General features: G+C 36.1%; 1 protein-coding gene across 5 annotated transcripts in view; it reads right to left on the reverse strand.

Moving 5' to 3' along the window:
- Positions 1-26,267, reverse strand: part of MICU1 (mitochondrial calcium uptake 1) — a 237,074-nt gene that overhangs the window by 112,198 nt on the left and 98,609 nt on the right. For 2 of the 5 annotated variants that reach the window (XM_029931893.1, XM_029931889.1), the window contains exons 5-7: positions 23,495-23,538; positions 15,237-15,248; positions 452-457 (exon numbers count right to left, since the gene is read on the reverse strand). In XM_029931893.1, coding sequence (XP_029787753.1) covers positions 452-457; positions 15,237-15,248; positions 23,495-23,538 — 62 coding nt within the window. The remainder of the gene's footprint in view (positions 1-451; positions 458-15,236; positions 15,249-23,494; positions 23,539-26,267) is intronic. The other 3 variants (XM_029931890.1, XM_029931891.1, XM_029931892.1) reach the window with 3 other exon arrangements.

Raw genomic sequence — 26,267 nt, forward strand, 5'->3', positions numbered from 1 at the left:
TTATTCTACATATATATTAATTTTCTTTAATCCATAAGACTCACCAAGAGTTACTTCTTAGCTTCAGTAATGGCCTGACTGGCAAGTGATCTTGTCCTGGGTGTTTAAGCAATCCTACCCTGTTTTTTCAATTCCTAACCAAATGAAACACTTGGTTGTGACACTGAAGATATTTTCAAAAACTGAAAAGGATCCACCAAAGAGTTAGACTTGGAACTAATTTCCATAAGTTCTGGACCAACTAAAGATATTCAAGGAATTATTCTAGGTACCAAAAAAAGAAACAGGAGGTTTTAAGAACCCAAACCAACAAAGAGCAATCAAATACTGTCATGCAAGCACAAAATAAGCAGCAGCATTGCAGGCACAACCTCAGGAGGAGTATCATGAAAACGAAACCAACAAGCACCACCACACCAGCATCCAGGTGCACAACTACCCAATAGGTTACCTCTGTCTAGTGAGGATCCCATCATACACCACAAAGGAAAGAAAACTGGTTAACCAATTGAAAACAGAAGTACCAAATGAATCATCATGATCCTTTTTGTAATCCTATCCAAAATAGCCTCTACTGGGTATTTGTTTGTTCATACGGAAAAGGAAGCATAAACAGGTTAAAATCCACAGTTGAATGCTAACACCAAGTACGAAGTTTTGATGGCATGTTCTACTTAGTTTTCAAAAGTTTTTTTCAAGGTTTGTTTGTTTTTGAGAAAAAGAGAGTGTGAGCGGAAAAGGCGCAGAGAGAGAGGGAGAGAGACACAGAATCCAAGGCAGGCTCCAGGTTCTGAGTTGTCAGTACAGAGTCTAACGCGGGGCTCGAACTCATGAGCCATGAGATCATGACCTGAGCCGAAGTCAGACACGACTGAGCCACCCAGGCACCCCTAGCACATACTGCTTAAGGAAAGGATTTTTGACTCATCTGTGTGGACAGAAAGCATGGTCTTGTTTGGCAGGATTTAGAGATTACTTCTTTGAACAGACAACAAAAATGAGCACATAGTCCAATGTTTTTAAGTTAAGATTTGATTTTCTACCAAGAGACTGAACACCAATTTGCTGGATAAGAACTACAGCAGCAAAGCCCTTCACTGGAGAATTAATATTCTCAAAAAAAGAAAACGAATGGTTACATTTTTTTTACATTATCCAAGATACTGTAAAAATAATGTAAGAAAAAATACACAAAATGAGAATAGGCTCCCAAAAGCATAACATTACTAGCTAGAACAATAAGTATATATAGAAGCTGAATACTTTATATTAATTATACAATCACCTTAATAATGTTTCTTAATGCTTATTTTTGAGAGAGACACAGACAGACAGAGCATGCGCAGGGGAGGGGCAGAAAGAGAGGGAGACAGAGAATCCAAAGCAGCCTCCAGGCTCTGAGCTGTCAGCACAGAGCCCAACATGGAGCTTCAACTTAGACTGTGTGATCATGACCTCAGCCAAAGTCGGAGGCTTAACCAACTGAGCCACCCAGGTGCTCCTAATTATGTTATGATCTTACAGAGAGACTGTTATAAGCCAATAAAATAAATAATATATTGGGATCCAGAAGATGGAAAACAAAGTGAAAAGAAGCAGTTAAGACAGAGAAGCATGGCTAACGTTATTTTTCTAATAATCACCTGGACTTTGCTGCTTGGAAGATAACAAAAAGACAAATATAATTCTGTTGGTAACTTCTAATTTTAATATAATTTCAAACTCAGAATAGTGGAAAGAGCAATATAAGACACTTTCATATACGTTTTACCCAGATTCACCAATGGTTTACATATTACCCTAGTTGCTTTATCATTTTATATAAACATATATTCTTTTGTACCTCTGAAAGTTTAATACACATGCCCTTTACATTTAAACACTACACTTCCTAGGAACAAAGACATTCTCTTATATACAATATTATAAATGTAATGAAATCAAGATATTTAATACTGATACATACTATTATCTAATCCAGTCTATTTTTTAAATTTAACGATTCCAATAATTTCCTTTACAACTATTTCCTCCCCAGCCCAGGATGTAATCCACAAACAGCATGGTATCATGTCTCTTTAAATTCCATTCATCCAAAACATCTTTTTTGCCCTTTATTTTTTCCTTTGGGGGTTTGTTATTATTTTTGATTATGGTATAATTTATAACAGAAATTCACAATTTTAACTATGCATTATGTGGGCCTTTGAGTTTCACTCCTTTCAAATAACATGTTTTCTCAGTTCATCCATGTTGTAGCATCAATTACTACCTCATTTCTTTTAATCACCAGCGAATATTCCATTGTATACATACCATGATTTGTTTATCCATTCATCCATTAAGGGGATAATTGGATTGTTACCACTTTTTGGCGATTGTGAATAGTGCTACTATGAACACTCATGTACAAGTATTTGTTTGACTATCTGCTTTCAATTCTTTTGGGTATGTACCTAGGAGGGGAGTTTCTGGGTCATAACATAACTCCGTGTTTAAGTTTTTGAGGAAGGGCCAAAGTGTTTCCCACAGCAGCTGTACCATTTTACATTACTACTAGTAATGTACAAGGATTCCAACTTCTCTATATCCTAATCAATACTTATTTTCCTCTTTAAAAAAATTATAGCCATTCTAGGGAGTGTGAAGTGGTATCTCATTGTGATTTGATTTACATTTCCCGAGTACCTAATGATGTTGAGCATCTTTCATGTGTTTGTTGGCTATTTACATACCTTCTTAGGAGAAATGTCTTCAAATCCTTTGCCTTTTAAAAAAATTGGGTTGTCTTTTTGTTATTGGGTTGTAAGAGTTCTTCGTATATTCAACCCATACCAGGTATGATTTGCAAATGTTTTCTCCGTTCTGCTTCTACTACCTTGATAACGTCCTTTGATGTACAAAAGGTTTAAATATTGATGAAGTTCGAGTTGTCTACTTTTTCTTGTTGCTTGTGATTTTGATGTCATGTCTAAGACTCCACTACCAAAGTCAAGGTTGTGAAGATTTATTCCAAGGCATCTTCCAATAGCTTGGTAGTTTTAGCTTTTGTATTTAGATTACTGATACGTTTTGAGTTAATTTTTGTATGTAATGTGAGATAGGGATCCAACTTCCTTCTTTTGCATGTGGATCTCCAGTTGACCCCACACTTCTTTCACCACAGAATGGTCTTGGCACCTTGCTGAAAACTAATTGACTCTAAATGTCAACATCTTAAATTTACAGCAATCGAGTTTGAATCAATACCAACCTAGTTTCAATAGTATTAAAAAAAAAAAACCTCTGCTCCTACAGAAGTTATTTTCACATATTACATCATTATACAGTATGTCCATTAACATAGATTTATAATTATTATTTTATTCACTTGTCTTTTAAATCACATAGGAAAAAAAGGGAGTTAAAAGCCAAAAATGTAGCAATTTTGGCTTTTACTTACCTTTATTGTTACCTTAACTGATGTCATGTGTTCATACAGTTTCAAGGTACTATCTAGTGCTCTTTCATTTCAGCCTTAAAGACTCCCTTTAGCATTTTTTTATATGGTAGATCTACTGGCAACAAACTTCCTGCTTTCACAGTTCTTCATCTTATATAACGTGTCTCAGTGTAGTATCTGTGAATTTATCCTAATGTAGATTCATATATTTTATTAAACTGGGAAAGCTCTTGGCAACTGTTTCTTCAAATACTGGTCTCTACTCTTTCTCCTTGCCTTCTGGGATTCCTAGTAGACATATGTTGGCACACTTAATGACGTCACAAAGGTATCTTAAACTCTTGTTAATTACTCTTTATTCTTTCTTTTTGTTTCTCAGACTGGATAATATCAATTTACCTACCTTCAAGTTCATGGATTCTTTTCTTCCTGCCTGGTCAAATGTGCCATTAGACCATTTTAGTGAAATTCTTTCAGCTACTGTACTTCTCAGTTTTCATAACTTAAAAAAATTTTTTGTTGATATTCTCTGTTAGTTCATATATCATTCTCCTTATTTCCTTTAAGTTCTTAGTCTATGGTTTTTGAGTATACTTAAAACAACTCATTTAAATTGATTTAAATTTAAGATAATTGTAGTAAGCTTTCTCAAGGATAGTTCCTTTTTATTCTGTGATATTGACTGTATTTTTTGAAAGCAAAAGTTTTGTTGAAAAGTGGACATTTCTACATTATAATGTGGTAATTGAGTCTCCCTCCTTCTCAGGGTTTGTTGCTGCTGCTTGTGTGGGTTGTGGCTATTTCTTTAGTGACTTTCCTAAATTCTTTTCGTAAGTACTGTCTATTTTGTCAAACGTGGTCGCTCAAGTCTCTGTTCCACTTCCTTAGAGGTCAGCTGGTGATCTGACAGAGATTTCCTTAAATTCCTGGAGTCAAACTGTATATGTGGAAATACTCTCCAAATCTTTGTGTTGGGCCTTCTTTCAATGTTTAGCCACTGTTTAAAAATCTGCCTTGGCCTTCACTTCTTGCTTGCATGGAAGATAAAAGACAGCCAGAGGTGAAAGCTTAGGGTCTGCTAAGGTTTCTTAGAAGTATTCATTCAGCTCTGGGCCTTCCACATTCCTCAGTACATGGTGGAGTACTTCAAAGTCCTTGTTCTCGATCTCCAGCTGCCTCTTCATTTCCCAGGCTTGTTGGTTTGTCTGCTGCTTGTCTCAGCCCACTGTGGTTAGTATATTTATTACCTTTAAGTGCTTTTGAAAAATGCCACTTGGGAGGCCATCCCATCCCTAAGGTTCCAGTAAAGGCAAAGCAAAGGCAAGCCTGCAAGTTGACTCCTCACTGACCAGAGAGGTCACTGGCCACATTCATATTGTCCACAGACAAGGTCTGCACTGCTCGCTCTGGCACAAGCAAGCTGTACTAGGACTGGTGGCCACAATATTTATGGCTGCCCTAGTGCTGGGGAGTGGGGAACTGGTCATCAAGTAAGTATTCCACAACTTTATCTTATCAAATTTCAGCATATTCTTTCTTCTTTAATCATTCCCCTGGTTGTTTAAAGTCTGGTTAGATTCCAGAGATCTGAAAATGTTGACTGACGTTTTTTGCCAGCTTACTGATTGTCTTGGAGGAGAGATATAGTTTTGGAGTTACATAGTCTGCCATTTTTTAAAATCTCTTTATACTTTTCAACCTTGAAAGATTTGAAAAGTGAATTATATTGAAGAATATCCTTCAATTTAAATTAGGCTGATGCTTCCTCATGATTACATATTGGTCTGTTACAAACTATGAATTCATATTATTATCTCTAATTCCATTCTAATACCATGGGATACAAGGTGGTCTTCTCCCTTACACACTTGTTATTCCCTTCGCCAACAGGGAAAACCTGGCTCCCATTATCCTCAATATATTTACTCATTTGCTCAAAGTTCTAGAATATACACAACTGCTAATCATGTCTGCAAAAAGCTTATTATCTAGAGTTCAATATTTTTTACAGTTTTAAGTAAAAACTATTTTTGAGGGAGGGAGAGAGAGACAGACAGAGACAAACTATGAGCAGGGGAAGGGGCAGAGAGGGAGCCACAAAATCCAAAGCAGGCTCCAGGTTCTGAGCTGTCAGCACAGAGCCCGACACAGGGCTCCAAGTCAGACTGTGAGATCATGACCTGAGCTGAAGTTGGACGTTTAACCAACTGAGCGGCTCAGGTAACCCATTCCTCAAAGTTGTTGTACCTTTTTCACTCACACCATCAATGCATGGGAGTTCCAGTCACTCCACATCACTGCCAACATTTGCGTTGCCAGTCTTTTTAATTTTAGCCATTTGAATGGGTAGGTAGTGATATCTCATTGTGGTTTTATTGCGCATTTCCTTGCTGACCTATGTTGTCACACACTATTTACTGGAAATTATATATTTTCTTTGTGAAATAGCCAAGTCTTTTGGCCATTTTTAACTTTGCTTTTTTAATCACTAATCATCCTATGTTCTGGATATGAGACTCCTTCCAAGGAGTCTGGGTAGCCAGACTCCAAGAAGATCCCAGTGATTCTTGCCTGCTGTTTATTCACCTCCTTATGCTGACCTAGTCTCCTTCACAATGAATCAGGGCTGGTCTGTGTGACCAACAGAAGACAGTGTAAGTGATAATGTGTGACCTCTGAGTCTAGGCCATAAAGGGCATAAAAGGCATGTTGCTCTGTTGGAGGGAAGCCAGCTGTCATTTGAACAGAACACTCAGGCAGGACTGTGGAGAGCCTCCGGGGAGAGGATCCGAGGCTTCTCAACGACAGCCAGGAGCAGCTACTTTAGTCAGCACCTTAGAAATGAATCTCCCATTGTCGGTCAAGCCAGACGGTTAAGGTTTTAGCCAACTTCATGAAAAAGCCCGAACCAGAACCATCTAGCCAAATTGCTCCCAAAATCCTTATTTACAGGAAGCATAAGTGACAAGAAATTATTACTGTTTTAAGCCACTAAGCTTTGGATATTTTACTCAGCAGTAGATAACAAATAGAGTCAAATACATATATTGAAAATATTTTCTTCTGGTTGATGACTTATAATTATTTTTTATCTTAACAATCAAAAGTTTTAAATTTTCATGAAGTCTAATTGATTTTTTCCTTTATGGTTATTGCTTTCTATGTGCTAATAAATTTTTGGCTCCCCTTAGTACATAAAAACATTCTCATTTTCTTTTATAAGGCTTAAAGTTATAGATCTTACATTTAGTAAATGATCTATTCCAAGTAAACTGTGCATATAGTGAGGAAAGGGGTAGGTATATTTTTTAACTTTTTAAAATATGGATATATAGGGGCGCCTGGGTGGCTTAGTTGGTTAAGCATCTGGCTTCAGCTCAGGTCATGATCTCACAGTTTGTGGGTTCGAGCCTCGCATCAGGCTCTGTGTCTCCCTCTCTCTCTGACCCTCCCCTGCTCACACTGACTCTCTCTGTCTCTCAAACATAAATAAAAGACATAAAAAAATTAAAAAAAAATAAAATATGGATATATAGTTGTTTCTAAATCATTTGTTGAAAACCCCTTCCTTTCCCCCATTTAATTATTTTGGCATCTCTGTTAAAAATTAACTTACCATATTAAGTGTGGCTCCTTTTTCTATGATATTTTCTGATTTGAGTAGTTCATTTTCTTTTGAATGTCTTTTGATTATTAACAAAGTATATGACTGTTTTCCAAAGTATAAATAAACATGAAATTATCTGAATGGTTAAAGAGGTAGCTTAAGCCTCTGCATGAGACACATTTAGGGAGATGGTTTAGGCTTAGCCACCTCCTCTATTAGACAATTATACACTGTGCAGAGATACCGAAGATAATGAATATACCTTCAATTGCATACTGATTGAGAATTACTACTGGAACATATCTCCATAGGAGCTATGTAAGAACACCTTACAATCCTGATTCAGTTAGTGTGATTTTTCTCTAGGAAGAGATCTCTTCCTCTATTGTTTTAGATAGAATATGTCCAGGTTTGCAACTCTCCGTCCTCTTAAAGGAGAAAATATTTCTGTTTGTGAGGCTATATATGAGATCTCTGCTGAACTCAAACAGAGTGGTAGAAAGGAGAGGCCAAAAGGCTAAGGTGCTCATATAAGAAAAACTGAAAATATCTGGATGAAAAGATATAGAAGGAAAAAAGGATCCTAGGGGCACCTGGGTGGCTCATTTGGTTAAGTGTCCAACTCTTGATTTCAGCTCAGTGCATGACCTCATGGATTGTGGGATTAAGCCCTGCATCAGACTCCGCACTGATAGTGTAAAGACTTCTTGGGATTCTGTCTCTCCCTCTCTCTTGAGCTCTCTCTCTCTCAAATAAACTTAAAAAAAAAAAAAAAAGAATCCTAGAAAGGTGAAGGGGACACGACAGTGAGGGATAGAAAATATGAAAGTCAGGAAAAACAGAGGAAAGAGAAAGCATGTATGCACATGTATGTGCATGTGTTTAAGAGAAAGAACAGAGAATGTGTGTGTTTTGCAGTAGCTTCTTAAAAATGAGAAAGATGTTTAAAGAAGATTTTTAAATTAGCCATGCTTTTCAGTATGCCCTGTGCAATACAATCTCCTAATTCTTCACTAAAGCATTGTTCTTCCGCGCTTCTGGAGTCACGGCGTGGGTAGAAGGAAAGAGGTGGGGAAGTTACATGGACGCTTCCTGAGGCACCCACTTGTCAGAGATGGTTCAGGTGCATTTAAGATTAAGCACCTACTTATTAACTCTAAGAATTTATCAGTGGGATGAATATCCAAAACTCCAAAGATGATGATTATAAAATTCATGACATTTGTTAATCAAAAACACCCAAACTGCCATAAAACTATCAAATTTGATCTCTCAAATGATTTAAAGCCAGGAGAATCAAATAAATATGTCAAAATTTGGGAGGAAATGAGAGTTACTAAAGAACAATTTTTAGGCTATTTGGCATTGTCTGACTGCTTCTTAGCTGGTCTTTATAAATCAAAGGCCTGATTCTACCATAAATGATATCCTCAAACCAACTGGCCATGGCACATAGGGAACCTGTGAAAATATAGATATTTGAAAAGACCCAAAGTATGTTGAAACTGGAAACTCTAAAAGGAAGGAAGGAAGGAAGGAAGGAAGAAAATGTAAACTCTAGATTCAAGGAAGGGGAGTGGAAGGAAGGTTTTTGGATATTTTTATTACTCCAAACGTCTTATCAATTGTTTAATTCTGCAAAATGAGAATGTCAAGTACAATGTTTCTTCACTTTTGAATAATGTTTAATCTTTGACTACATTTTAGGTCATTTTTTCCCTAGGCAAATACCATTAATATACTTTAGGGATGATATGGGGCATAGTCCAAGGAAAACAAAATCTTCCTTAACAGATTGGTAATAATGTTTACTTTCTCTCACTACCTCAGAGCTGGTTATTTATATCGTTTGTTAGTAATGAATATTTATATTAATATGTGTATGTAATTCAATGTAAGTCACAAATTTAATGTAAATAAACATTAGACAAACTAAAAGGAAGAAATTTCTGTATATAAAAGTCAAACAAAATAGAACATATTCCAAATCTATTGTAAGGCCGTATAATGTGAGATTAACTAATATATTCAGATATAAGTTTAGCAAAAAAAATTTGTAGTAAGGGTTCAAGAAAAACCTGTTTCATCTTAAAGTTCCTGAGGGAGAATTCTAACAATATACTTGAGTATATATGGTGAAAATTAAGAGAATTGGGTATTTTGTTTTATTTTTTATTTTTTTTCATTTTTAATTTATTTTTGAGAGACAGAGAGAGACCGCGCAAGGAGGGGAGGCTCAGAGAGAGAGGGAGACACAGAATCTGAAGCAAGTTCCAGGTTCTGGGCTAGCTGTCAGCACAGAGCACAGATGCAGGGCTCAAACCCACGAACCATGAGATCATGACCTGAGCCAAAGTCAGACGCTCAACCGACTGAGCCACCCAGGCACCTCAGAACTGGGTATTTTAAAAAAGAGATTATAATTGATGAGAACTTCCAGAGCATTAAGCTGTTTTATTATTGTTATTTTTTAATTAAACTAAAGTTGACATACAGTGTTATATTACTGCCAGTGTTATATTACTGTTGAACTACGTACAACATAGTTATTCAACAATTCTATACATGCTATTTAATGCATCTTTTTAAAAAAAAATTTATTTTAATGTTTTTTATTTAGTTTTGAGAGACAGAGAGAGACAGTGCGAGCAGGGGAGGGTCAGAGAGAGAGGAGACACAGAACCGGAAGCAGGCTCCAGGCTCTGAGCTAGCTGTCAGCACAGAGCCCGACGTGGGGCTCAAACCCATGAACTGTGAGATCATGACCTGAGCCGGAGCCAGATGCTTAACCGACTGAGCCACCCAGGGGCCCCTGCATCTTTTTTTTTTTTTTAATTTACTTATTTTGAGAGAGAGAGAGAGAGAGAGAGAGAGAGAGAGAGAGGAGAGAGACAAAGAGAAAGAGAGAGAGATTGTGTGCACAGTGGAGGGGCAGAGAGAATTCCATACTGTCAATGTGGAGCCCAACCTGGGGCTTGAACTCCTGAACTGTGAAATCATGACCTGAGAAAAACCAAGAATCAGAAGCTTAACTGACTGAGTCATCTGGCACCCTGCTAGCTAATGCATCTTTAAAATTACATATCAAACTGTTCAATCACTTGAATCTCTGAAATTAAGGCTGTGAAAGGAGAAATGCAGGTCAACTGATCAGAATAGCATTTCTACTGAATTTACTGACAAATATTACTCCCTTTTAAAGAAAAGAATTATGCAAAATATTTCAAAGCAATATGCTCACTGACTTAAAGAGGGGAAATTTAACTGTTTTACTATTCATTTACATGACTTAGCCTAAGATCTTATGTTTCAAAATTTAAATCACAAATATAGACTCACTACTGTAAAACATTCAAATTACTGAACCCAAGTGAAAACAAATAAATAAATAACCTCATAAGGGTCCTGGTACTGACCTCAACTGCATCATATCCTGAATCTTTTTATGTTTTAGGTAAGCAGAAACACTTAATTAGAAATTTATAGCAAATCACACCCTATACATGTGTGTAACTGTTGTACTTCTCAAGGAGTCTAAAACCTGAACTGTTTTACCAGGATAGTTTCATGCTAAAGCATCCACACTCTGATTTCTGACCAATCACACAAATTTATAGAACACTGCCAAAATCGCAGGTGCCATCAGGAGCCTTGGGACTGGGAATTCCAGCTACAATTCAACCTTGTTAATAGCGTGCTCAGTGAATTGTAATTTTAACAGGGTTGATCAAAATAGGGGCAATAATTTTGCCTTTAAGGACTCAACTGGATGAAGCTGAAGAGAAAAATCATATCTAGGCATTTAATCTTGTTATTTATTCTAGTTAAAATCCACTTTTCAATTTCTATAGTTTGAAATAAATTTCTAATAAATATCAAATAGTAGTCGATAGACATGCCAGTAAAATAGATGCTAATATATCATCTAGAACCTCAAAACATCTCTGGTTTATAGAAAAATGTGAAAAAGAACACAACATTGCTATTTAAATTAAGGTGTCATCTTCCTCAAGGCTGAGATAATTGGCTTTAATATTAACATTTCTCTAGATGACTGATATACATTTCAAAGCCTATCTAAATCCCTGAAGAAATATTTGAGGTTGTACTTCAAAACCCAAATGATGATAATAATATGCTTCTTCCAGAAAATGCCATTTTAGCCTATCATTTCCAAATAATAAACAGTTTTTCTACCTAGGGTTGGGGTTGGGGCAAGGAGGGGAAGAGTGTTAGACAGAAAATTCAGCAAATTTCCCATGCAATTAGTGCTCATACTTCATTATTCAGTTGGTGCATAGATGCCAAAGCCTTGGTAAGATATCAATCTTAAACAGTCACACTATTCCCAATCAAACAGAAAATGTTGCACAGGTAAAATATGTATTCTTCTTCCCCTGTCCCGCACCTGAACTTGCAGAAAAGTTGAATTTCAGGACACGGCAGATAAAATTAAATCAAGATGTTTCTAATTTAGAGTAGCTTAGGATTTCTTCTTCTCCTGATTTAGAGTTTCCAACCTTTTCAAAGGTAATATTGCCTTTGAGGCAAGGAAACAAATGACTGTGCAACAGACTGTGGAAGGTTGGAAGGTGAGTGCTTAAGATCCTGTAAGACTTCACTCTGCCAGAAAGCTGTTCTCTTTTCAGTCCCAATTCTAACCACATGAGCTCTGAGAACACCCCCAAATACCTATCATGCACATGTTTTCCTATTTCGTGAACTAGATGGCTACAGAGAATATGGATACAAATGAAGATGCTTACAAAAAAACAGGGAGAAGATTTGATTCAAACCATGATAAAACTTGGAAGTCTACTACTAGAAGAACATTCACTTCAAGGAAATGATACAACTTCACTGAAGTGGTCTGTTTCAGTCCTCGGTACTGATGAGGTATTATCAAAGCCCTCAAAGGGGAAAACTGTCACCTCTATTATTTTCTACCACCTTATGCCTGCATACTTGCTTCAAAGCAGCTCTGGAGGGGAGAATCTATGTTTTACCTTTATTGATTATCTGCTACCTAAATCTAAGAATTTAATTTTGAAATTTGGCTTCTCCAGTCAATCAGTGCTGAAAAGAAGTGTCATAGGCTCAGCAGTAGTCTTGTTTTCAGTAATAGAGGTTATAAAAAGCTTCCCTATTAATTCATGGAAAAGCAACCTCGCATACAAATTTTGAAAAATAAGCCAATATAGCATGTCACCTTCTCCCATTTGGAAAAAATATTACATAAAAAAATCATATCATAGAAACTAAGTTTCACTCTGAGGATCACCAACCATTCTACATTGTTCTAGTAACTACTATCTCTCAGGAAGCCCTTTAGATTAAGAATTTTAAAATCATTTTGAATTCAAACACTTGTGGGTATCCCTTAAACACCACTGACCATTAAGGACATATTAAGAATTTGAAAATTATAGTCCACATGCTTCATGCCGGGTACTGTGCTAAGTATCTGAGTTACATTCACAACTCTAAGTCCTCACTGCAATCCTAGGAGGCAGGTAATACTACTACCTGCACTTTACGGATGAGAAAACTGAAGTTTAGGGAAGTCAAACAAGTAGCCCACGGTGACAATGCTATGAAGTGACAGGGCGGGTCATAGTTTGACTCCACAACTATTATGTTATAATGTATCAAATGCACAGAAATTGTTCGCAAGTTCTGAAACTGTTATTGGAGACTGGGTATTTTAAGAGCAAAAACAATAGTTCATTATTGTAAAATATTAATCCTGGGGCTTAGCATATATCAGCTCGTTTATCTTGAGAAAAGTCTGGTTAATGATGTAGATGCACAATGTATTTTTAGGCTATGACTTGTTCAAAAGCATATTTTAATCATTTTAAAAATGAGTATCACTTCAAGAATGTAATGGTTGTGTTCTTAATTAATAGACATTAGACTAATCTGTCATTGGAAAAACGTTTTAAGTTTGGAACTTTAACAATTGCATCATAGCAAAGACAAATATGAGAAGCAAAAGCTATCCTCATTCTCTGCAGCCAAAGATCATCAATGCATGTTCAGGCTAAGGTGAGAACCCACTTTAATAATAAGAAAAAGGAAGTTAGTCTGGAACCAAGTCCTCTACTGTCAAAGTGAATTTCAAATCTTCTTTCGTGATGGGAAAGTTAAATATGAATGTGTTGGAAATGTGATGGTTAGTCATGTTTATGCTTTCAAATGAACAATGATAAATCAAATGGGCTCAGTTGATCCCAAGTTCAAACAAAACAGAATCTAAAATAAAAATGTATTTAAAGACATATTTATAGATGTTTGAATATTTGGGGTAACCAAGTAAACTACACCCTCCGTGAGATTACTTAATGATGATTATATTATCATTTCTTTTTCAATCTGAATAATCAAACACATGAGTTAAAGCAATGTATTTTAGTAGTGGTGGAACTCAGAGACTGGAAAGAGACATTATGAATACTCCTCACAGTAATATAGTTAAGTATTTGACACCATTCATAAGCTGCATCTGAAGAACAGCTCTATGCTACTAGAAAACCAAAATGATTCCAGCCTTTTCACAGGCAATAGGAATTTAGCATGCAAAGGACAAAATCCTGTTTCAGGAAGCAAGCAAGAAAGCCCTCTTCTATAAAGTAACTGCTCAGTGACCTTTGGAAGCTGAGAAGATTTATACTAGTGTCACCAATATGAGTGGTATCTACCTATTCTAGGAGGAAAAGGTTTATTATATTCAATACAAAAAGCTTATTTACAAGATATTTTTAATAACAGTAAAACTTGATATTGAATCCTTACACAGCAAAGGATATCACCCTCGACAGTCCAAGTTTAAAGACTGGTGCTCTTTTGTCAGCTATGGTGATTGACTACCCAATGCTGAATATTCCAGAGACTTCCAAGCACATCACCAATTCCTACCTCTTTTCACTTTTTATTCTGTAGGGACAGCTGTGTGAGGCAACTCATTTAAAAATTTCAGGCTTAAACCACACAATTATCATAGGAAAGGAAGAGATTTTAAATGCCTCCTACAAATTGTTCTGCCACAATTACAGAAGTAGAAGTCATTTTCCTCAATCACAGGTGTCAAGCATCTCATCTGATTTATGCTCCTCAGTAGTATACATACTAGTTGTGCCATAGCTGTTCTAAAATAGAATTTCCAGGATTAGAAACATTGATGCTGAGATTATCAATAAAGTATTCTGACACAATTATTTATTTGTTGGTTTGTTTCAGAATGCAGTGAGAGGCAGAAGATAATTGACTGTGTCAGTAACAGGATCATTGGTCTGGGGTTTTAAGAAGACAACTAACAATATATCCCAGTTTAAAAACAAGGAAGCCCACGAAAAATGTTATATAAAAATTAAGACCACACTGTGATCTCATTAATTATATCATTAGTTATTTTAAACCAAAAGATATTCTAATTTGGTTTAGTTTATATTTCTATGAAAAAAATAGAAGAGTAACGCCTTTTAAAAAAATAAATACATTTTATAACTCACAGACTATAAAGAGTCTGAGTCTTCAAAGATCAATTTAAAATGTACCTCTTAGGCTAGTCCTTGAAATTCTCCTTTGCCAGATTACAACCTATATACTCTTTTTCATGATCTTCCTCATGTACTGGCTTCCTTTTCAAGCTAAAGTTGTTGTGAAAAAAGTGAAGTAATGAAGTCTTTCTAAAATGTTCCTTTTGTTTCCTGTTCAGACATTTAGTTGAGCGAGGTGCAACTAAGCAGCTGCTTACCTGTATTGATCAGGTAAGAAATTTCAAGAGACAAAAAAGATTAATATTTCACTTGAAATTACGTTGCCTCACCCTTCCTGTACTGCTCAACGAGGAACACGGTGTCCCTTACTAGGGCTGGCGAGACGACTCCATCATACTGGTGAGTATCCCTTATACAATATAACGGTCACAGTTTCTTAACCTTCTGTGTGACACATAATGTTAAAACTTCCTTTTAAATCATGCTAAGTATCATATTCTCAAGGACCTCTGCAGTGTTTGAATTGTCATATTAAAGATAAAATATGTTAAATTAAAGTGACAGGAATTGAATCATTCTGAAAGGAGCAGGGGAAGGACATAGGCATGCACTGAACCTTTGTCCCTGAAGCATTACTATGGATTTTGGAACATTAATTAATTTAAAGCACATGCTGCTGAGTCAGTACCTGCCAGAAATCCTGATCAGAAGATGAGAAAAAGAAAAAAAAAAAGGACATTGTTTGATTATATGAAAACTCTAAAATCACATATACATATCACAAAGTATTACAACATATAAAGGACTAAATTTAGATCTGTAATAAGATCACTGAACACCTGGAAACAGAAAATGAGGAATACATAGAAATGTTTTACATATTATCTGTGAGGTACAGTAAAACAAAAAAGCCAACAACTCAATTCCTAGCCTCCCCAAAATGAAACACACAAGTGCAGAAAAACTTCACAATACTATAAAAAGAAAATACATGAATAATAATATTTCTGAAAGAAAAGGGAAAGCAAGTATTTCTCATATATATATATATATTTCTTTTTTTGTCATGGGAAGTCAAAGCATTTCTTTAATTAAGGTTTCCTATTAGGATGTCTCATGGATATAATATTTTTAATTTTTTTAATGTTTACTTGTTTTCAGAGAAAGAGAGAGAGAGAGGAGGGGAGGGGGGCGCGCACACATATGCACACACACACAATCTGAAGCGGTGTCCAGCTCCGAGCTGCCAGCACAGAGCCTGACACAGGGCTTGAACTCACTAACTGTGAGATCATGACCTGAGCTGAAGTCAAAGGCTTAACCAACCAAGCCACCCAGGAGCTCCAATATATTAAAACTTCACAGGAAATTTGTTGCTTTACCACCCGTATTACAATATGGGCAACCAAACTCAGATTAGTAACTACTCTATGTCAGAGTTTAGAATGACGACTCAGAAACCCGTCTCATGCAAAATTATGTTGCACTAAATGAATTACTATTCACATTAGTGATAAAAAGCCAGCCCTCAAGGAGGACAGTATTTGATGAAGCATTTTAGGTTAGCTAATTTAGCCAGGTACACCACACCAAAACATCTTTATATACAAAACTGTTTTAAAGACTTTTTTTTTTTCAACAAATAAACTTCACTGGCTGTGAAATAAAATTTGACCCAAGCTTACCATACTTTTCAAAACAAGCTTAGCAGTACGATAATAAAAGTTCTTGACTGGAAAATATATGCTATTAGCAGTTTACAAGCCTCAGGCTAGGATTGATGTGACAGAGGCTCAAATGATTTTACAACACAGGGTGGAGATGAATCACAGCACACAAAGGATGGCTCAGATATGAGAAATCAAATCGGAGGTCTCTCTTCAGTTCACAGACTAGCTATTTAATCCCAGCCAATTGCTTCTTATTGAGAACACAAGGAGATTTTTATAGCTGACTTAACTGTCAAGGAAAGAGGCATGGAGACAGCAATTATGGAGAGGATATGCTCCTCTGTAGCATTTTCATACAAACCAAGAAAGGAGATAATATATATGACAGCAGCCAACTCCTTTTATAAATTGAATAAAGGGCTCAAAGTCATGGAAGTAGCTCTCTTACAGAGCCAGACACTTTACCATATTGCTCTGATTTTACTGAGAAAGTAACTGATACTCAGAGAGGTTAAATGGTCTCTTGCCCATCAAGTATCAGGTACGCAGCCGAGTCCATATACGGACAGAAGATTGTCATATCCAGTCACACTGTTTTCTTCATCCTGGACTATTACACACTAAGGGGTACAGCAATCTATAATGCATTTTTCAGCATACTTACAACATCTAATTATTTACATATAGCTGTCTAAAACGTAGATGCTCAAAACGGAAATCCCTTGGAAAATATTTCAGACGCCAAATTCAGATTTCCTTAGGGCTGTGGTGTGTTATGAAAGAACTAAAATTGCTAATTTATAAGAAGAGAGAAAATTGAGAAAATGATTTAAAGGTAATTTTTCAAAATGTTTTATTTATTTATTTTTTTTTTTTGGAGAGAGAGTGAGAGACAGCATGAGCAGGGGAGGGTTAGAGAGAAGGGGAGACACAGAATCCAAAGACAGGCTCCAGGCTCTGAGCTAGCTGTCAGCACAGAGTCCATCGCCGGGCTTGAACCCACAAACCGTGAGATCATGACCGGAGCCAACATTTAACAGACTGAGCTACCCAGGTGCCCCTGATTTAAAGGTAACTTAGAGAATTCTGGATGGAAAAGAAAGAAGATGAACAGACTAAAAATAAAACACAAAACTACAACAAGGTGTCAAAGAATTTCTTGAAATGCTGAATCAGAACCTTGGTAATGTAATTACACTCCAAACTTTTGCTTGTTTAAAGACTATAATGAGTGGCCCTATTCAAATGATGCTACATTTAACATATAACCAATCAATATTGGGAATAAGTTTAGTCTGTAACAGAAACATTATTTTCTCTAAAATGTCGATGACAATGAGACAAGATCCAATTTTCCAAATATATATAACAGTGCTCACTTTAAGAAATCATTTCAAATAAAAAGAAAAAAACGGCATTTTTCAGAATGCCAGTTGGTGTTCGTGTCATAAGAGAAAATAATGGAGCAAATAAAAACGAAGTTGAAATTCTGATTTCTAAATTTAAGTATTAAAATTTGTATACTTATTTTTGTTTCTTTAAAACCACTATGTGGTTTCTCAGGTTAATATTAGTTCCTAGCAGTACTTTAGCAAAGAAGGAAAAATTAACTTCAAAAAGAAAGTGAAATATCAAGTTGTTTTGTTTTTGCACAAATGGCATTGAGGTAATAAAATAAGTACTTAGCAAGAGAAATTTCTATTTACAAGTTGATCATACAAACTGCTTAGATAAATGAAAGGTGGTTAAACACAGAGCTTCAGACAGTGAACTCTGAAGCCAGACTACAAATATGAAGTCCTGCCTCTCTACCACTAACTAGCAATATGAGCTTAGGTTAAAAAAAAAAAAAAAGTTAAGGGGCACCTTGTGGCTCAGGTGGTTAAGCGACCAACTCTTGATTTCAGCTCAGATCACGATCTCCGTTTGTGAGACTGAGCACCGTGTGGGGCTTTGCACTAACAGTGATTGCACGAACAGCCTGGGATTCTCTCTCCCTCTCTGCCCCTCCCCCACTCACACTCACTCTCTCTCAAAATAAACAAACTTAAAAAAAGTTAAATTTTAAGGCGCCTGGGTGGCTCAGTCAGTTAAGCACCCGACTTCGGCTCAGTTCATGATATTGCTGTTCGTGAGTTCGAGCCCTATGTTGGGCTCTGTTCTCGGAGCCTGAGCCCTGCTTCGGATTCTGTGTCTCCCTCTCTCTCTGTTCCTCCCCCACTCGCACTCTGATGCTCTCTTTGTCTCAAGAATGAACAAAAGATTAAAAAAATTTTTTTAAGTTAAAATTTTAGGTAGTTCCTTATTTGTAAAATGACAACAAAAGTAGTAAGCTATCTAAATGAGTGGCTGTGTGGATTAAATGGCGTATATGTAAGCACTTAAAAAAGCATGTAGCACATAATAAACAAACAAAAAGCCTAAAGTATTCTTTTTTCATATAGTTATTATTGGTAATCCTGTAAGATATTCAAGAGTCAGATGCTTAACAACTGAACCACATAGGCACCCCTAAAACTTTGATTTTTAATTATGGCTCCCATATTTTTTTTCTGATAATTTTTTTCTGTTATTAACACTGTAATCAGTACTTTCCTTTCTAGGCTTTGACCATACTTTTATCTCTTTCACTTGCATGAGGACAATGTCATTTTTTTCCTTTTGGACAATGTTATCTTTATTTGATGTATTTGATGTAAGACACTTTTCTATGTGTACAAATATTCTTTTGGGTATCATAAAAGAGATAGAAATAAAACACATATTCACTCTTTATCCCAAACTGGAGAGATTCTAAGGGGACTGTAATTACAAATAATGAAAAATGTGGTCCAGAGGCATGCTTTCTGAAATGTTGGGGGAAAAGGGAATTTAATAGGGAAGCAAGAATAATACACCTATTCTGAAAAAGAAATACATGTGGAATTATAACAATGAACAATTTAGTTTCAAAGCGCAATTCCTTGTAACTTAAAAAAGAGTATGAACTTTATAAAGTTTTTAGAAGAAAGAAGATTATGTCAAAACTCTAGAATAGAGATATCCTTTGCTTAAGAAACTATTTTATCTTGACTATGTGGTTTTCTACTGTTAACTTAAAAAAAATATATATATATATATGGTGGTGTTTGGTCATGAGAACGTTGTCTATTACATACAACAGGAACAGAAACTGCAAAACAATTTCTACCTTTGATATGCTGAGGAAACAAAGAAGGGGTAAGAGAAATAGGAAAACATGGGGTATAACCACTTAAACCACACCGATAAAAAACAGCAACTAAATCATGAAATGAAAGAAATATTTGATGACTTTGTAATATAAAGTCTTCATTTAGAAATGATGTTTTATTTTATAGACCAATTATTACAGATAAAAAAATTAAATCCAGAACAAATATAGTTTTCATTAAATAAATAATTTAAAATTCATGAAGTAATCGTACTAACAAGTCACAAGGAGGATGCATGCACATTGCAGGGGGGTGTGCATTTTTTAAATCTATGGTATCTTACACTGAAACAGAAGCCAGACTATATTTTGTATTACCATCTGTATAACAGTTCTAATTCACTATAGTAATTTTCAAATATCCTTTAAGAGAAAATCTGAACTTTCAAGCTGTGAGGCTTTTGAACTTTTAAAACCTAGTCTGAATGTCTTTTAAAACATCACTTTTCTACAAAGCATATTCCATTTTTTTTAAATTTCTTAACATTTATTTATTTTTGAAAGACAGAGAGAGACAGATCATGAGAGGGACACATGGAATCAGAAACAGGCTCCAGGCTCTGAGCTGTCAGCACAGAGCCCGACACGGGGCTCAAACCCACAAACTGTGAGATCATGACCTAAGCCAAAGTCAGATGCTCAAGTGAGTGAGCCACAAAGGCGCCCCTACAAAGCATATTCTTAAAACAAAGGGACACTGATTATAGCTTCTTTATACAAGGCCTGTGTGAGTAGATAGTTTTGAAATGCATAAATGATGCAAGTGCCAATAATAATGTATTTCATGACTCTTCTACAAAGGAAACTGCTACTAAGAGTAAAGGATTAGTGTGCATTAATGCTAGGTAGTGCTGATTTCTGGAAAAAGATCCTCCCCCCAAATCAAAAGCTGCTTAACCAAATTCAGTTTCACTATCAGTTGAAACAGGAATGTTTCCTTTACCTATTAAGGGCATTTACTAGTCAAATAGGAGGAGAAAAGGTGATAGGCAGCAAAGCAAGAAATAACTACCCAATTATTTCTCATGATCATCTGGGCCTTCTTTTTATTTTGCATCTGGGGCTTGTGTGAAATTCAAGCACAAATGAGAAAACATCCCCCAAAATGATACTGTTTCCACATTTGTTTTGCTTTCAATGACAAAAAGGCTAAAGTGCAATTCAATTAAAAGGCAATAAAATAAGGCAGTGTTTCCTACTGGTCAAATGATGTACTTTTATTAAATGGTATGTTAAAAGTTAAAACAATGGGGGGGGGGACGCAGACAAGAAGGTGGGAGGGAATCCTTGAAGTACTCATAACTCGTTTATCTCTCAAGTTAAAAAAAGAGAAGGAGACCCATTTAAACATCAAAGCAAGTTTAAAAGGAAATTCTTCTAGGGTATTAGCTTTGTACTAAATCTGTGGCCATCCTGCATTAAGTTTACTGTAATTACGACATAAGTCTGTTTCTCAACAAGAAATTGTCTTAGGATTTGTATACTCTGGAAACTGCTACTTAAGAATTAAGATATTCTGACAGAGAGAATAAGAGACATGAAGATCTAAAGGAAAATAATAAGATCAACAGTTGAATATGATCTTTATCATAAATACCAAGTGAAAGATTTCACACATGGCAAAAATCCCTGGGAAAACTTCTCAAGTGAGAAAACACCGTATGAATATTGTATTCCTCATGATGCAAGGTTTAAAAACAGCACAGAAACTTTCTTAAACTTCATATGAAATAAAAGACCATTCATAAGGACATAAACTAGAGGTGAACTCAGTTTAAAAATCCTATTTAAGAATCATAACCTCATTCCAAACCTAGACCTTCAGGATATATTTGATGGAAATTAATACAGCATTTAAATGAAGTACCTGGCAACGAGATTAAATATGCATATCATAAGGTGGATGAAAGAGAATTCTGTGTAGAGCTCTTGACTGGGGGAGAAGCCGGCTGGCTCAGTTCTACACCCCTTATGAGTCTGCCATTCTTCTACTCCCTTTTAGAACTGGTTCCCCTGGTACCACAAAATCAACTTTCACATGCCTGAATTTCATACAAGTCCTACTTTCAAACATTACATACAGAGATCCCTAAGTCTTGCCTTTCCTACTCCCGTTACAGAATCTGATACTTCAGAGCACAAAGTCTACCTTCCAAACAAAAAAGTACTGCCATTTTTGTCTCTAAAGCAAGGTGGGCACTCAAATACTTTAATGCTGCACTGCAGTTTACTTTAGTTATTTTATAAAAAATAAGTAGAAATCAGAAAAATGCAAATGACATTAATGATAGAAAATGTAGAACTCATAAATTTAATACAGTTGAAACAAGGTGGAGCTCATTGGTCATGCCCAAAGCGGAAGAGTTTTAGCATCAAGTGGACAGTTATGGGCTGAAATGAAAAACCTAAAGAGCGTGTATGAACATGAATGACCACAAGGGATTTTATATTTGGGAGAGCTCTAGAAATGGAAATTGCCCTGTAATACGTAAATTTGCTGTTCAACTTGCACATACTCAACTTCTTTGTATGTTTTCAGGTTTACATGTATATATACATATGTATGTGTGGGGGGGGCGGGTGTACATATGCACCCATGCACACCCACACCCACAGACACACAATAGAGGACAGAATTCTCGTGCTACTCTGGATTCCTTCAGTGACCAAAAACTGATTTGTTAAACTGATTTTGTTATAAAATATTACTGACTTAATGAGTCATATCTCCAAGAAACATGTGATTTGACTAGTTGACTTTTCCAAATCATCAAATATTTACTGGTCACCTCCTGTATGTCAGACATTCACTGGACTCTGAATGACACACAGACAGATAAGACAGGGACCTGACTTGCCAGACTCCCTGACATCAGACCCTGACATCAGTGCCTGTACTGATCCTTCCCACGGATGTGGTGCTCGTTTATACATGAAGCAGAGACACTAAAGATCAGAGGAAAGATGTGACTGTCCGAAAGCAGAGCCAGGACTCTGAACTGTCTCCTAACATTCTAATTCACTGCTCCTTTTGATCATTCTTTCTTTCAGAATATGTGACTTGAAAAAGAAGATACCCACAGAGGGAGGCATGGGCCACCTGAATGGGAAAGGTAATTGTTAGGCTGAAAGCCTTAACTAATAATCTCTCAGCCCTGACGGTGGCCACTCATTCTTTCCACTGGTGCAAAAGATCTTAGCATTTGTAGCTTCACCTTACAAGTACATAGAGTTTTATGTAATAATGCAGGATTGGCACATCCTGCAAGATTAGTTTCTACTAACCCTGACCTCCACCCAATTAGACCCTCTTGTAATCCTGCCTTTTCCAGCCACTGCATGATTTTCCTTCTGATTTCCTTCTCCTTATGCTTTGTAAAGCCATTCTGGGCTCTCTCTTCTTTCTTCCTCCTCTTTAAAATTGACATTTTACTTTTCTTTCTGACCCTGTGTAATATTTTCTTTTTCTTTTTGTAGAAGTCAGCCTGAAAGGGAAAAACATGTTTAACTGACTGCTTTGAGATGATAAAACTGGAAGTTTTGTTTTCTATACTTAAGAATAATTATGTGATTTATTTGTATATAAAATAAAGAATTGAAAGTAAATACAATGAATGTGTATATGTAAATTTAGGGTGGTCTTCATAATCATTATGAAAGCATTAGTAAAGACTTACATAATTTTCTAGTTAGGCTTATTGTTATATATATCATAGTTTGAAGAAGGTCAAATCAGTGTTTTTATAAGAAATGCAAATGTAGTGTTGGGGGGCTTCACAGTGGCAATTGAATTAAAATGCAAATCTCAACATACACTGAATTAGCCTTTACTATGTACAGCAGGCTCCCCATGAGTGTTACCTTACACGGAAAAACGTAGAAGAATCTTCTGCTTCTTTTTTCTGTAGAAGTCTATGAAGGCACTAAGAAACATGCTCTTTTGATAAGATAGTCATTCAGAAATTTCTCACAAATAATTTTAGAGGCACTTTAAAATCTTAGTAAACAACAGGATATATATGTTAAGTGTCATAGCTTACTCACCTTCCCATCAAAGCGTTTTATTGTATATTGATCCAGACCCAAGTCTAAAAAAGAGAAAAAAACACAATATTTAGTTAATGATTATAACTCAAGTAAAACATATGAAATGACAGTTCTCTGCCACTTCCAATCATTCAATTATATATACCAGATGGTTTAGCCACAATATTACTCAAAGGCATTGGGAATGAAAAATTTTTTCCCACTTTCAGACTTAAAGTTTAAGTGCTAAAAGATCCAACCTTTATTTTACACATGAGAAAGTAAGGCTCTGAGAAGACAGAGTATAAAAATTCATGTGCAAACCTGTTCATCAGTAGAGCCAAACTAGAACTCTACACTCTTTCAAGCATGGGCTGTTTTCATTACATCAATGTACCATATTACATTTAAATCAGGTGAAGGATATTAGTTTCATCTGAAAGCATAATTTTTGGTATCAAGTTAAAGAGAGAATAGTGCATCGAAATAAATTTTACAACACACCTAAACAGATACAAATAGACAACCTCAATATTACCCTTTTTTAAAAAAATGTTTATTTGTTTTGAGAGGGAGAGTGAGGGAGAGGCAGAGAGAGAGAGAGAATACCTCACAAACTGAGATGACTTGAGGTGAAATCAAGAGGAGGATGTTTAACTGACTGAGCCACGCAGGTGCCCCTAAAATCACCTTTTATTTATTTATTTATAAAGTTTTATTTATTTATTTTAAATTTACTTATTTTGAGAGGGAGGGAGGAGCAGAGAAAGGAGGAGGAGAGAGAGAATCCCAAGAAGCCTCCACACTCTCAGCTCAGAACCTGATGTGGGGCTCAAACTCACAAACGACAAGAGCATGACCTGAGCCAAAGTTGGAATCCCAACTGACTGAGCCACCTAGATGCCCTATTCATTTAATTTGAGAGAGAAAGAGAGTGCAGGGGAGGGACAGAGAGGGAAGAGGGAATCCCAAGCGGGCTCCATGCTGTTAGTGCAGAGTCCAAGGTGGGGCTAGATCCCACAAACTGTGAGATCATGACTTGAACCCAAAACCAAGAGTTGGACACTTAATTGACTGAGCCACTCAGGTGACCCCTAATATTACCTTTTAAAGTTGGGCTAAGTAACAAATATTTTCTTTGGAAATGTGGAGCATTGAGCATCGGATTCTAAGCACTATAAAGGATATAAGTAACTAAGTATCCTTAAGGGCAGGGATTATTTGTCTTTGTCCACGGCTTTATCTCAGTGCTTCACATAGTGTTTGATCAATAAATAACTATAAAAAATTAATGGGGGGGGGGTGTCTGAGTGGCTCAGTTGGTTAAGCATCCGGCTCTTGATGTCGGCTCAGGTCATGATCTTGCAGTTCATGAGTTTAAGCTCCACATCAGGTTCCGTGCTGACAGCGCAGAGCCTGCTTAGGACTTTTTCTTGCTCCCTCTCTCTCTGTCACTCAACCACGTGTGCTTTCCTTCTCTCTTACAATAAATAAACTTAAAAAAAATTAAGGAGTAGGATATAATCCCTGCCTTGAAGAGTCACAATCTGGTTAGAAAGGCATATGCGTATAATAATTAACATTACAAGGGAGCATATAACTAGTTCAATAAGGGGTGCTATCGGCATTGTTGGAGTTTTTAGAGTGGAGAAATCAGTTAATAAGAACACTTGTTTTTCGTGCATAATTACTCAGTTCTTTTCTTTCAGTCCTCACTGTACCCACGCTAGCTCAGGTCCTTATCTCACTACTTCCACAGTGTTACAATGCTCAGATTCTCACCGCTCCCAGAGGAAGCCTTTTCTATTTCTGCTTCGATGCATTTGGTTCCACATTTCCCTTATCTTAAATGCACTTCACTTCTAGAAGCTTTCCCTGAACAAAGTAAACCACTGACTGCAAAACAAAGAGGTAAGTCAGGAAACAGAAGGAATTAAAAAGAAATTCATATTTGAAACTTTATAGATATTCAAGAAGATAACACAGTCATAAAAGCAGAATACATGTCTATGATAAAAGAACAGAGGACAAGAAAAAGTTGTAGATAGTTAAGACTATGTTTGACTATCTCCTCCTATTTTTTAATAAACTGTCAAAAGATCAGGATAAGGTTTCCTCCCAGGACCACTGCCAAAAAGACAACAGGGTATAAAACAGAAAATACAAGAGAGTATTATAGAAAAACGGAGACTCAACACCAGGAGTCTAATATCATGCAAGACCTTTTCTCCTTCAGAAATAGGGAAGGATTTGAAAAAAAAAAAAAAAAGAAATGGAGGAAATAACTCAAAAAGTATTAGCAGAAATTTCTCAGCGCTGAAGAGTGACACAAGCTAGGGCTTACCACGCGTTCTAAGCAAAATGAGCAAAAACTACCTAGAGTTCAGTGTATGCTTCTGAACTTTCTGAATACCAAGAACAGGAAAATCTGCAGACTTTCCAGAAAAAAAGCCTTCTTGGTCCCTTATAAAAGAGTAAGAATCAGATTAGAATCAGGTAACTCAGGAATAAACTTGGTACATCACTTAAGGGAAATATATGCTTACTAATAATTAGGGAAGCACTGTCCAACAGAAATACAATGTGAACAACAAATGTGAGCCACATGCATAAGTAAAAATTTTCTAACAGTCACCTTTAAAATAAGAAAACGAAACAGGTCAAATTAATTTTAACACTTTATTTTGTTTAACAAAATACATTTGATAGCATCATATCAACATGTAATCAATATAAAATATTAATGAGGTATTTTGCCTTATTTATCATTTTTAAGTTTTTAAGTTTTCAA

This window comes from Suricata suricatta, chromosome 2 (assembly GCF_006229205.1).
Source record: "Suricata suricatta isolate VVHF042 chromosome 2, meerkat_22Aug2017_6uvM2_HiC, whole genome shotgun sequence".
In the NCBI taxonomy this organism is placed as follows: domain Eukaryota; kingdom Metazoa; phylum Chordata; class Mammalia; order Carnivora; family Herpestidae; genus Suricata; species Suricata suricatta.